The sequence below is a fragment of the Branchiostoma belcheri genome, unplaced genomic scaffold, assembly GCF_001625305.1.
Source record: "Branchiostoma belcheri isolate BF01 breed outbred unplaced genomic scaffold, Haploidv18h27 scaffold13, whole genome shotgun sequence".
NCBI lineage: Eukaryota > Metazoa > Chordata > Leptocardii > Amphioxiformes > Branchiostomatidae > Branchiostoma > Branchiostoma belcheri.
Window position 1 is genome coordinate 813,063 of NW_017802713.1, and position 10,368 is coordinate 823,430.

Sequence of the window (10,368 nt, forward strand, 5' to 3'; positions counted from 1 at the left end):
CTTCAAGTCAGGAAGTCTGTTTGGAATTGAAAGGAACCTCAAGTCGCATGATAAATAATTAGAGTAGAGGAAGGGACAATGATCCGGCCTTTGTAATGTAGAGTGGAATTTCGGAAACGTTTATTTTCTTTTTGAAATTTGCAATTTATGTTAGCTCTCGCGTTCTTCAAGGTGAAGACGGTGAACTGCTTGCTTGAGGATCGATGACGAGAAGCTTCGAATGCTTAGATAGAATCGCAATATCCCGGCATGGCAGAGGCAGTCCTGTGGATCACCCACGAGGACACTGACTAGACAAGGTGATTTCACGGTAGCAAGGAAACTAATCTTATTTCTGGCCCGGCCTGTATTCTCTGTTACAGTACTGATTGCCCCGTTGTTAAGCACTACAGGTCTTCTAGCAGGTAATTATTTTCTTTGAGAAACCGCTCATATTACTTGAGCAATTTTGTATTCTCCTTGTGGCTTGCTGATGTTAATCACATTTCTTTGGTCTATTCCAGGCTGCACGTATGACCTGACGTGACCACTGAACGAGGAACCTGAACACTGTAAAGATGGATTCCATGTGGGTAACGTCAGCTATACTGACATGGATCCTCATGACTGCATCAGCGGACTCGAATTCTGGAGAAGTTATCACCACCAAATACGGATCTTTTCGAGGCAGACAAGTCCCGAAACCGAAAGACAGGATGCGTCCAGTGAACAAATATCTGGGAATCCCGTACGCCAAACCACCGGTGGGTAACCTGCGATTCAGACCGCCACAGGAACCAGAAGCTTGGGACAAGGATAAGGTGAGAGACTTCACCAAGTTTGGTCCCGCCTGTCCGCAGATTGTGACATCAGGGGACACCGACCTGCCGTCAGCGGTACAAACCAGGGAAGCCATGCGGCCGTTCTTGGAGACGATGGACGAAGATTGTCTGTACCTGAACATCTACAGTCCTGTTATCAACGGTTGGTATTTTTAGTGTCAAACAAAGTAGTTGCAAATTTATTTCAGCTTTATTTACAACAAAATGTAAAAAGGTTGGGGGAAACAGGAAAATTACTTCTTTTAAAGCCCCCACCAATATAAACTGATAAGGATTACATAAATAATAAACAAAATAAACAATAACAACACTATTTACAAGGGTGATGACAAAGAATTAACAACTCATATAATGAACGTTGAAGTAAATAGAACGGCGAGCCAACGATAAATAATAAAAATTGTCAAGTTTATAATAAGATAAAATTGATTTAACCAATAATTTAGAATCGAAGGCCTACGGTCACATATTCCATCAAAATAAAACGCCATGCTTAACCATGTCAACATTTACTAGCTATAGCAAGCGTCTTGAAAAACCCATCATACTGATGTCACGCTACTTGTACGTAAATCTATTAGTATTAGTCATCTGTGGGTGGCGGCACCCACATTGCCTAGCCTCATCCACACAATTCAACTGCACCTTATGTTAGGTGGCCTGAACTATTTTTAGGGCTAATTACATTATGTTATCGTCTAGTAAATTTATCTGCAGCCTGAAACATTAATTCTTATTCCCAAGTAAAGTGAATTGCCTGGGGGCTTGAAATCTGACGAACTCCGTTAATTTAGTACAGTCAAGCGTGACACTAAACTCGCAATCGCAAAAAGTAGTTAAACTTACAGTTGAAAAACAAGGCATGTAGAAGGCAGCTATATTGATCAAGGGTACACAAAGATTGATATCGATAAATTAGAACTAATTGATATTGACTAATTCGAACTAATAGAAAATGTGAAGCTAATTTATTAACTACAAAGCAAAATTTGTCAAAATCGACTGAACTGAGGTGGTTATTTGAAAATGTGACACATAATCAATAGGATGCAATTATTACACGTATCTACTTGTTTGTATGATGCCATTAATCATAAGCATGATTATTTTTATTACAATTCATATGAATCCATGGCAAAATGTTATTCATGCCTTAGCCTTGGAGACTAATGTAAAATATGTATTCTATCTTGGATATCTACACCGATATACATCTAGGTAACGTGGAAGGAATGTAGATCTCCAACAAGTGGCATTTTTGGCCCCATGCCACTTTCTATGGCTAGCCCATCTATCTAGCTCTCCACTAAAACGTTAGACTAAGAAAAGTATCGGTCAAATTCATCGCCTTCGGTCCAATGCCTTCCAACAGAAACGAATCAATCACTTGTTCTGAATCCCCTACATCCAGGCTTCTGGTGGGGTTATGTTGTCTTCGGCTTACGTATATTTTGCTTTGCTGAACAAATCGATCTCCATTGTAGAAACAATAGTTTCAGGACACTGTTTTTCACAAATCAATACCTATAGCTTGGGGTTCAAATGGCTGACGCTAAACGGAATCAGAAGTCACCGTTGCCCTTTGACACAAATATGGCATGAATATTCTTCTGTTCTCGCTAAGATTTCCTTACTTTTTATTTGATCACGAATCAGAATCTGATCACGGATCAGAATCCTTACTTTTTATTTGATCACGAATCATGATTGCGTTGCAAGTTCAGGGCGAAGAGCCATTGACCGCATGCGCGCGCGCAGAGACATGGTGAGGATTACAAATGGTTGGCTATAGCTGTTTCCCAGACAATTGTTACCTTTTGTTCTCAGCTTCCTTTTTCTCATTTCTCAATTCTTTATTAACATACCAAACATAACAGACAAACAAGGCATACAATGTTGCCTGAATTGCGTTGATATTTACATATACAAAATGTCAAATATCATATATTTACAAAAACTATAAATTTCTTTTTCGTCTGATATACCTTTTACGCACCTAGTGAAATAGCATTGTTTGTTGAATGATAACCTTACAATGTAAGAATAAACATTAATTATGAACGGCCAAATGCAAAGTTATAAATACATATGAATGATTATTGGTACTTTACAGAAGCACGGCGAAAGTATTGTTTTATTGTTTGTTTTGCACTCACAAAATAAAATGAGATATAACAATTGAAGTAGACATGCATGGGAGGCCCTTCTCAATATTATAAGATTAAAAGTTACCATTGATACTGAATGAAACAAAATTTAAACGCAAAAATAACAGGAAATGAACAAAAACAATTCGGAGAACTAATAAAACAATACAAATCATATATCTGAACAAATAAAGAATGATCAAACTAATTAATCTTGTTATTACGAACATAAGTACATATGCAGGAATGACCAAGACAGTTCGGTTTCCCGAAGACGTTTCAATTTCAGCGTCAAGAAGCCAAAAAGTTACAGATGTTGATCGATATCAGGGACAGTCGGTACCTGTACATATTTGCCAAGAAAGTTGCACTGAAGGGGAACATTTTAATGATTTTCACATCGACCATCTACTGGGTGGAAAATTGGCAGGTCAGTCGTTTTCATGTTGCCGAAGGGGCAAAGGGGCATAAGGTGAACGGATTAAAGAATACTGTGGTCGATACTTGATGCAACGTTAGCTATCTTCTCTGATTGAAAGATGAAGAACGCTCCTTGCGCTTCCTTAATGTTACCAACGTCGTGGTGCATACCAAAGGTACGATTTGAATCAATGACACGCTCCTAGTTAACCTTTTCTAACCTTTTGTTTCAAATTGATTCTAAGTAAATGCTGCGCAGATGAAATAGAGCAATAAGTAGGTCACGGCAAATCATCAATTGTCCCCCATCTAAACTTTTACAACTTGATATCTGCCCATTCGTGATTATCCAAGTTGATCCAAGATCATTTAGCAATTTCCCTAAAGGTAGAGTACACGATGGTTGTTGGACCATTAAATATAACGACCCATTAGTGGCGGTTGTTACCGTGGAGGGTTCACGGCTGGGCGGATTGCCAGCTGCGGCTGTACAAGTCTTTTTCTTAGGCATGCCTCAAAGTAATCAAACGTGACTGAAAAGTAACATGGTTTTGAAATGACCAAAATTAGACAGTGACGGATTACGAAGGAAGACGATAGATTCGCTTTCCTTGTTCTGTTGATTTGACTTGCTCATATAATTTACATGATTTGAAGTTATGTTTTCTTGTAAATTCCCTCAGTTCATGTTGAACTTCGTATTATTCATTTATTTATGTATAACTTTCAGTTATACTGATTTCATTTACATCTTTTATTATGTACTTTGTATAATCTATTATTCTTTTACTATTATTACTAATCTATTATTATTGTACCCCCCTGGGCCTCCTTGGAAATCAGCTATTGGCTGAAGGAGCTACCCAGCTAAACATTTGCACTTATGTTCGTAATAACTAGATTAATTAGTTTGAACTTCTTTATTTGTTTAGATAGATTATTAGTTCTTTGAATTGTTTCTGTTTATTTTCTGTTATTTTTGTCTTCTTCATTTAAATTTTGTTTCATTCAGTATCAATGGTAACTTTTAATCTTATAGTATTGGGAAGGGCAGTATATAAACCTCCAGGTTTCCGGCCCTCCCATGCATGTCTACTTAACTTCAATTGTTATATTTCATTTTATCTTGTGAGTGCAAAACAAACAATAAACAAACAAACAATTCGCATAGAAAGAACGCAGAGTTTTAAAGCTAGTACATTGTTTTGTTTTGTGGGTATAGATAATCAATGAGTCTGAATCTACTATAATTTAGGTGATGGTCTTGATGAGATGTACCCGTTAGCAGTCCTGGTGTTCATCCACGGCGGAGGCTACACATCCGGTACCGGTAACGCTTACGACGGGACCGTCCTGGCCAGCCATGGTGCCGTAGTGGTGGTCACCATCAACTACAGACTAGGAGTGTTAGGTACATACACCTGGAACGCCAAAAAGCAGTTACTCAGGCAACTGGATATGATTTTAAAAACGGTCAGACGTTTCAGCTAGTATCCAGTCCAAAATCATATCCAGTTGCCTGAGTATCGTATTACCTGGATGTCTAACCTTCATCGACGATACAACTCTTAGTAAAATAGTTTCAAAAATCTGTTTTTGACTTATGAAATATATATCGTACGACTTCTGTAATATATATGTCAATGTTCAGATCGATGTTATCCATCATATACATGTAGTATTGTGCTACTCAAATGGCAATGAATGCCCTACAGGCGAAATATCAAGATATAATTTTGAGCCTCTATCAATTGTAGTAAGTAAAACTGACGCTTTCGAAGATCAACTGACGTATTCATATTTTGTAGATACTGCGTATGCGCCTGCCAAATCAGATTACGAAGTGACTACCTGCTCGTTTGAAAACAAATCTGTGACACGTTGTTTTTTCATCAGGATTTCTGAGCATGGGCGACGAATTTGCATCTGGTAACTACGGACTTCTGGATCAGATCGCAGCTCTTGATTGGATCAGTGAGAACATCAGGCACTTTGGAGGGGACCCGACCAAAGTTACGCTTGTAGGGTTTGGTTCTGGAGCGTCGTGTGTTAATTTGCTGGCTCTGTCTCCTAAAGCTGCAGGTAGGTGTTTTAAGATACATCATACCGCATAGTCGTTTATCAATACTTCTGAATGATGGTAGCAAAATTGGATAGGTCAAACATCTAAAATAACGTTTATTATGTTTCCTCTTCTTCTTCTCCATACAAATAAGGCCAATGACCTGAACCAGACGTCTGTCATCATGGTATCTAGTGATGTGTTACATCATGTTGCAGTTTTATAGCAGGAGGGATTTAGACGCCTGTCACCATGAATATTAATGTATTTAAGTAAGAATTAACAATAGTAGACCATATGCGAAGGTGAATATTTCACATTTACACATTTGCTTTGCAAATGTTACTTTTCTAGTCTAATATCGCATTAGATAACGAGGAAGCAATAGCAGTTTCTCTAGACATTTTGTTCTAAATTTCTGCAGGAAAGTTTCGCCGTGCCATCATTCAGAGTGGATCGGCTCTAGGCACCAGCGCCCTTGCTGAAGACTCGCGGCACTACGCGACAATGCTGGCTGAGAAACTAGACTGTTGCCGACCAGACGCCGCTCAAACAGTCCAATGTCTCCGGAACAAACCTTACCAAGACCTGCTACTGAAGAACATGACACCGCCATCTTCCAGTTACTACCCCATGTTCGGTCCGTCTGTGGATGGTGTGGTTGTTCCCAATCAACCTCGAAGACTACTTGAAGGCGACCTGTTCAGGAGCTATGACTTCATGGTTGGGCTTTCAGAAGAGGATGGATATAAGTATATTCCCAGCATTGCTGTGATAGAAAACGGTCTATCTGATGATGAATATAGGGACCTGATCAGTGACTTTGTTAACCAGGTGTTTCCATACAGAGAAAATGAGATCCAAGACGCCATACTGTTTCTCTACACAAACTGGGGGAACGACACGAATGAAACTAGAAGAGCCGGTGTTGTGCGCATGCTGACGGAACAACAGATCGCAGTGCCGATTGTTGAGGTGGCAAATCTCCACTCTACCAAGAACACAGAGAGTTCGACATACATGTATTCTTACAGCTACAAAGCCATCAACACACCGAACCCCAAGTGGGTAGGAGCAGTACATGGGGACGAGCTGCCGTTTGTTTTTGGGGCTCCCGTCGCCCCTCGAGGGATCTTCCAGCAGCTGAATTTCACTAAAGGTGAATCTATGATGAGCGTCGCCATGATGACATACTGGAGTAATTTTGCGAAAACTGGGTAAGTTGGACTTCTTTACTTATGGCAATGCTGGCAACACAATTATTCAAACTACAGTAGAATAAGTTGCGTTCATCATCAAGATACTTTGCCTTCTGCTTTTCATCACCATATATGAAGTAGATATGAGAAGATAGTCAAGACTTTACAGCATAGGTTTAGGTCTTAATCAAAATAATCATTAAGATCTGACCATCGCGTATTCATTTTCAGAGACCCTCAAAAGCCCAGACTGCAAACCACAACTTTCCTCCACGAAAGGCCAAACAGATTTGAGAGCATCCAATGGGCACAATACAGTGTAGACAACTGCAGCCGATGTCAAGAGACGTTCCTGTACTTGGGAATGAAACCTCGGGTGGTGGAAGGTTTTCGGCCGCAGCGCATCGCGTTCTGGATCGAGCTTGTCCCAAAGCTTCTCTATCCACAGGAAGTTCCCAGCAGCAACTATCTTTACCCTCCGGATGATGCAGACGAGTTGTGTCAAATTCTCGACATTGGACAGGCCATTCTAACGGGAGGCGGCCTCGCTGTACGCCGTCCAGATGGTTGGACAAAGCCGTCAGTTGGCGTGTCGGGCTCCAGCACAACGTGTGTTTCTATATTACCTACTTCAGCTTCTCCGAGCCAAGGTCCGAGAAATACTGTTCCTGGACTTACAGGGGAATGGCGGCCAGAATCTGCCGGCTCGAACATCAGTAGTCAGGACAAGGGACAAAACTACTCTGAACTCAGCATCGTGATTGCAGTAGGGACGTCGTTACTGGTCGTTAACGTCATCGTCTTTGCTGTCTGCTACAACAGAGGGAGAGCGCGCACAAAAAGGCTGGAGGAGGTGGAAACTCGCGAGAGAATCAGGTTAAAGGTTACAGACATGCGGGAGATGTTGAAGGCCTATGAGATCGCAGAAAGCTGTGGAGCAAGTCCTTGTGGAACAATGGAACTCATTGAAATGAAAGATCAAAGAATAGAAAACTGTGCCAAACTTCAAGATAAGGGAGTATCAGTGACGAAGACTCTTGTAGTATGATGTAACTTTTTGCTACATGTTCTATCGATATATCGATTTTGATATTTTCAAGTGCATTGTCTTGCGTGTGGCATTGCTTTTTTTGTAATGCCTATTGCAAAATACGTGATCAAGATGCCAACTTTTGTAAATAACTTGCTGAAGACGCTGCTCGTGAAGTTTGTCAGAGTGCCAATTGCAAATGCAGGTTTATGTATGTATATATACGACAGGAAGAGACTTTTGTATGCCATACAGGAACAGTCTCAGGAAACATGGGCACTCCGGGTCTGCTGCTCAAGCATCAAGTGGAGGAATTAAAATATATGATATGTGCAACGCATCCTCTTAAGTTCAATATTAGTTTTAAATGATGAATACTGTTTGTCCATCATCAACCACCATTAGGTTAAAGAAAAAAACAACTCTCACTTTAGACGAAACGGAGAGCAATGATCGATATTCTTAATTCAATAATAATCTTGGGTATTCCTGGTCTGCAAATGTCAGTATTCTCTTTTATACAGCGCAAGTTGTTGACAAAATCCAAGGTGCTCTTTATCAGAGTTGGTCTGTACCTGGATAGCAAAACACACCAGACAATAGAAACAGACATTCGTTCACTATTTGCTTGTCAGATATCTATTATTGTACATCGTTTATGTATCGGTTATGCACAATTAAAGAAATGTAAATAGGTTATGTACAGTCACAGCAGTGTAGTTTTTTTAAATACTGAAGCAGAATAAAAATCTACCTGAAATGCAAGCTTTAGCTTTCGACCATAGGAGACCGGCATTTATAAGTTAGAATGCAAGCCGTTATGTTGACCGACGTTGTCACTAAGCATAGCATTCCATACCGATGATGTGGTATTTTTATAACCTCACCAACGACGGAATGCTCCCACTATATGTCAGCTCTTTGCAATAACGTGAACACCCAACATAGAGCTCAGAATAGAAAGCTAGCAATGCTAGTAAGTACATGGAAATATAGGATTGGGATGATGGTTATGACAGTTATCTAAAACCGAAAGATTTTATGTAACTGTGTCCTTTACCAAACGTCTGGAGTGTTCATGATTGGTGACTGTTTTTGTTAAATGGAGCACTCACGATAAATTTTCTCATCATTTGAAACACCTCCTGCTAGCTACGATAGTGATATTGTAACAGGGACATCATTCTTGAGCATATCAGCGTATTTGGATCACAAATCGGATCGTGCATGTCCAGAGGCTAAGGAAAAGAGAAATGAAATTTTCTTTGATTTTGTGAGTCTATAACATTCAATAACTGGGCTAATTTTAATTTGGAGACTGTCTTTTAATTAAGTAAATCACTGATAATACCATAAACCTGCGCATAGTCGGTGCATTGGACATAGAAGCAGGTAAATGCCATATCAAAGTCGTCCTCTGAGAGGTAATGCCACGGGGATTCCACAAGTAGATGAAAGTTTACAATAAAGTGATGCCATCCTTATCTTACCTTTCCAGACACAAAGTTTTCTCAACATTAAAGAACTTAATAGATCTTCGGTATTTCGCTAACACAAGGATGTGCTGAAGGCCTAAAACATTGTACCTTTGAATGCCATTCAAATGCAAAATTAATGATATAGGATGATGTAAAATAGACAAAAACTAAAGCTAATCAATAATGCATATGTACATGCAAGAGAATACGAATGATACGCGTATGCCCTACGCAACTATTTCAAAGTTTTATGCATCCCCTGCTATCAGAAATGGAACAACAGACAACGACATTTCCTCGAGGTGAAAAGTTAAAAGTAAATCCAGAAGGATACTTATAAAGGTGATGGACTAAATTCAAATGCCACCGGCGCAGACGAGAACTCTCTGTCTTAAGTAACGCCTCAAGAGACGGTTAAGTGTAGCTCATGATGACATCTTCCATCTTCCCTGGCATTCATCATCTGTGCGTTCTACATCCTTATTCATCCCCTAACACACTTCAAGAGGAATTTTAAAGTGGCTATAACGTCCCAGTTGTAAAGATGCTTTGCTCGTAGAGAACCTAAAACTTACTTCACCTAGTTTACAGTAGTAAATATATTTTGCAATGACTGTGACATACTTACATACTTATCAACCAATAATGAAAAAGATGCGTGGTGTAACGACAATACGTAAATTGATTTAAATGCATGGCCCATATATAGGAAAATGTTTCCAGCCTCATGTGAGAGCCAGGCTTACAATTCAGCAACAGGGAGGGCTAAATAATCAGTCATTACCATTACCTTTCAGCCTTGATCAAGGTCTTCTGGTCGACAGGGCGTCAAATATTTAGCAGAATGTCCTCGCATTGCCAACCAACATAAGAATAAGTATCCCACTAAAGAAAGTGTGGCAATTGATGAGAATGCACTGGCCCCTCTCTTTATTTCAGTTCTCAAATCCTCGCTAGGTGAAAGAAGTGAACTGTCGATGATGTGATTGGCCATCTCGACAGAACCGGGTATCTTTATTATTCGATTACTCTCAGTGTGAAGTTTCTTGGTTTATTGCGTCTGTATCTTTTATGGTCGTGCCTACTGGTCAAGCCCGTTACCCTGTAAAATTATCAACATTAGCAAATACCTCACGTAATACAAGCTGAGGGATATCTCTAAGGCCACAGCAAGTAATTTTTATGGATGACATCAGCGCGCGCATTAATTG

At 39.8% G+C, this 10,368-nt stretch overlaps 1 protein-coding gene across 1 annotated transcript; it reads left to right on the forward strand.

The window, feature by feature from the left end:
- The first annotated feature begins 541 nt into the window (after positions 1-541).
- On the forward strand, positions 542-8,126 carry LOC109463871 (neuroligin-4, X-linked-like). The gene is made up of 5 exons (XM_019760741.1): positions 542-963; positions 4,644-4,799; positions 5,285-5,470; positions 5,875-6,667; positions 6,881-8,126. Exons 1-5 carry the CDS (start codon positions 558-560, stop codon positions 7,695-7,697), a joined length of 2,358 nt encoding a protein of 785 aa, XP_019616300.1. The 5' UTR covers positions 542-557; the 3' UTR covers positions 7,698-8,126.
- The last annotated feature ends 2,242 nt before the right edge of the window (positions 8,127-10,368 follow it).

Coding starts and splice junctions, on each gene's coding strand:
- LOC109463871 (XM_019760741.1), top strand. CDS start 558: ATGGATTCCATGTGGGTAACGTCAGCTATACTGACATGGATCCTCATG. Junction 964..4,643: donor CTACAGTCCTGTTATCAACG/GTTGGTATTTTT, acceptor ACTATAATTTAG/GTGATGGTCTTGATGAGATG. Junction 5,471..5,874: donor TCTGTCTCCTAAAGCTGCAG/GTAGGTGTTTTA, acceptor AAATTTCTGCAG/GAAAGTTTCGCCGTGCCATC.